We start from the raw sequence: 2,642 nt of genomic DNA, 5'->3' as shown, positions 1-2,642 counted from the left end.
GTAGCTGGGATGCCCAGGGACCATCGACTGTTCATCCAAGGGGACGAATCCATGCATCTAGAGGACCTGGGCTTGCCAGCTTCTAGTGTCTTTCGAGAGGACGGTGTGCAGAAGGTGATAATGCTTTTCATCTGGACTCGAATCTTCGCTGTGCGCGATATGCATATCTTGCAGTGGGTTTTTAGGTTAGGGATTTGTATCGTAAGAAAATGGGTGATAAAGTCCCGGTTTCGGAATGGTTTTGGCACAAAAAACGGCGGCAACGGAAGAAGGAGCCGGGAACTCTCGATTGGGCCGGCGAGTGGTCAGAGGGACGGACATTCAGCGAGACAGGTGGGACTTGATTCCCGTGAAAATTCACAAGTCAACAGCGCAGGTCCGGAAAGCAAGCCGAAGCGGTCGCACGAAGAGGAGGATCCCCCTGGAGCCCTTATGGGGGGTATCCAAGACCTGGTGGGAAAACAGGCATCTAAAGTAGACGCCAAGACAAGAGAAGTGAATCGGTTGTTCTGGAGTTGGTGATGTTATCGAATGTCGCTAGGCGGTGTCCCCTACGCGGTTCGCGAGGAAGTACCTGGGGAGCTCTCAAAGTGTTGACATCAACGCTGAGGCCGCCGATATACAGCAGTGCATGGGCAGGAAGGAGGGAGAGCCCGCGGGGAAGCCGGAATATGATAAGTTGGAAAAGGAGCGGTATGGGGAGAAGGATGGGTCGGCGGCCCTTGGTGATGACTCGGGCTTGACGGCGACTGATAGGAAGGTTATAACGGATGTGGGCACTAATGTGAGTTGAGGGGTAGAGGCGAAGTCCGTAAATAGATGGGATAGGCTCGAGTGATCATGCCCACACTTCCTGAAGCACATAGTAAGAGTCGCGATAGGAATATATGCTTACTTGAAGACTGCAGAGATGTTCGTATCTCCATGGAGTTTGACTCGCGGTGTTGTATAGAAAAATATTCAGGAAACTATAATGTTCCACGGAAGAAGTCATTTAGAACTTCCCGCATGGGAATAGAAGTATTCTAGGTAAATGTCGATTGACATTACTACTGTTATGAAACCCTAGGGAGCACATTATTTTGTATAGGTTTTTGTATTCTGTCGTCTCTGCAGATAATAGGACAGCTAAGAGCAGCAGCGGCTAAGTATGCGGCTACGGGCATATCGCCGGAGATGCTCCTAAGGGAGGGGTATTGTGGTTCGGGCGGAGGGATTGAACACACTAAGAGGACGCAGGAATTGGCGGCTCATAAGGGCTCTTCGTTTGTTAAGGTGACACGACTCATCGCCGCGTGGGTGACACGGTGGTGACACATTTTTGTGTCAGCTCCTTGAGGCAGGGCAGGGCTGTACGGAAAATATCAACCTGTTTATCCGCTCAATCGGTAGTCGAGTAGCGACCGCTCGAGGGGCTAAGAAGGAGAAGCTGTTGGCCAAAGCCTTGGAGGTCCACGACAAGATGATCGAACATGGTTTCGAGACCAATGAGGATACCTACGTCGGTGGTGGCCCTCAGGGGCAGGAAGAGAATCTTTGCCGTGCGTTGTAGGTTAGTTTGATGATTGCATGCTATGATGAGGCGGAGCTGGCGAGGAAGGTTTATATCAAGATGAGGGAGCATCTCCTGGCACCGTCACTCAAGGTGAGGTTATATGGGTGTACTTCTGCTGTGTGAAATCTTCCCTGTGCGGGAGAATCTTTGGCGCGAACTTGTGACCAATTTTTTGTGCTGTATCTGGCTTTACGCTGGTGTACGCTCAGGTGTATGGTGCTTTGATAAAAGCGCATATACGGGCTCATGACATTACTAGTGCATTTGCATTGCAGCGCAAGATGGAGGACGAAGGGCTCAAGCCAGGTCTTGCGTGTTGGTAATTTCGTGGCGCAGTGACGGTGATCTCTCAGGCGTCGAGATCTACACTATGCTGATTGACGGCTTAGTGAAAGCGGGGAGATACGAAGTGGCGTGGGAGCAGTTTTGGGATGCGCGGTCGTTCAAACAGATCCAACCTGTGGGGAAGTCCTGAGTTGATATAGTCTCGAGACTGTATATCAGGACTCGGTAATGTTCACGGTGATGGTGAAGGCGTGCCGGAAGAAGGAGGAGTGCGAGAGGGCGATGGGTGTCTTTGAAGATATGAAGCAGAGTGGACAGTTTCCGACGGACATCACTTACCAGGTTATAAGGAGCATCTTGAGATTGTGGAGTAGTAGTCTTTACGAAGTTGCGGAAGTGCGGTATGAGATTTTGAATCTTAATATCAGAATGTGGTTATTCATCACTATTTTAGTATAGTAAGGTTTGGCGAAATATAAACTAACACATGTGCTAGTCGAAAGCAATATGATACAAAGAAAGCCTCTGAATCTCACTTTTTTCTGATCTCTCGTACAGGGATGCATCGAATAGTATTTACGACGAGTCGTGGAAAATTTGGTAACCGTATTTTCCCTAGATGCTCTGAATTTGTCGTTGGCCATTTTCAGGAGTTGATATTGTGTTACAGCACGGATAAGTACTTCGCCCCTCGAGCCTTTGAGATCTGGAATCAAATGCAAGCGGAAGACATGTCCATGACGACGCCGATCGCTAGGGGGCTCCTGCAGGCTTGTGCCACTCTGGGAGATGTACTGTGAGG

At 49.7% G+C, this 2,642-nt stretch overlaps 1 protein-coding gene across 1 annotated transcript in view; it reads left to right on the top strand.

Annotated features, from left to right (window-relative positions):
* Window positions 1–51: 51 nt before the first annotated feature.
* Pmar_PMAR010056 (pentatricopeptide repeat-containing protein, putative) overlaps window positions 52–2,642 on the top strand; it is a gene marked incomplete at both ends in the record, with an annotated part of 3,767 nt that continues 1,176 nt past the window's right edge. Inside the window, 11 exons of the mRNA XM_002788480.1 lie at window positions 52–114; window positions 186–333; window positions 377–495; window positions 542–784; window positions 1,117–1,275; window positions 1,331–1,501; window positions 1,553–1,645; window positions 1,765–1,861; window positions 1,909–2,015; window positions 2,060–2,182; window positions 2,491–2,631. Of these exons, the coding sequence (XP_002788526.1) occupies window positions 52–114; window positions 186–333; window positions 377–495; window positions 542–784; window positions 1,117–1,275; window positions 1,331–1,501; window positions 1,553–1,645; window positions 1,765–1,861; window positions 1,909–2,015; window positions 2,060–2,182; window positions 2,491–2,631 (1,464 nt within the window). The remainder of the gene's footprint in view (window positions 115–185; window positions 334–376; window positions 496–541; window positions 785–1,116; window positions 1,276–1,330; window positions 1,502–1,552; window positions 1,646–1,764; window positions 1,862–1,908; window positions 2,016–2,059; window positions 2,183–2,490; window positions 2,632–2,642) is intronic.

Source organism: Perkinsus marinus (assembly GCF_000006405.1).
Source record: "Perkinsus marinus ATCC 50983 genomic scaffold scf_1104296927884, whole genome shotgun sequence".
NCBI classification, from domain to species: Eukaryota; Perkinsozoa; order Perkinsida; family Perkinsidae; genus Perkinsus; species Perkinsus marinus.
Note: the sequence above shows the minus strand (reverse complement) of the source record. Positions and strands in the feature narration are given on the sequence as shown.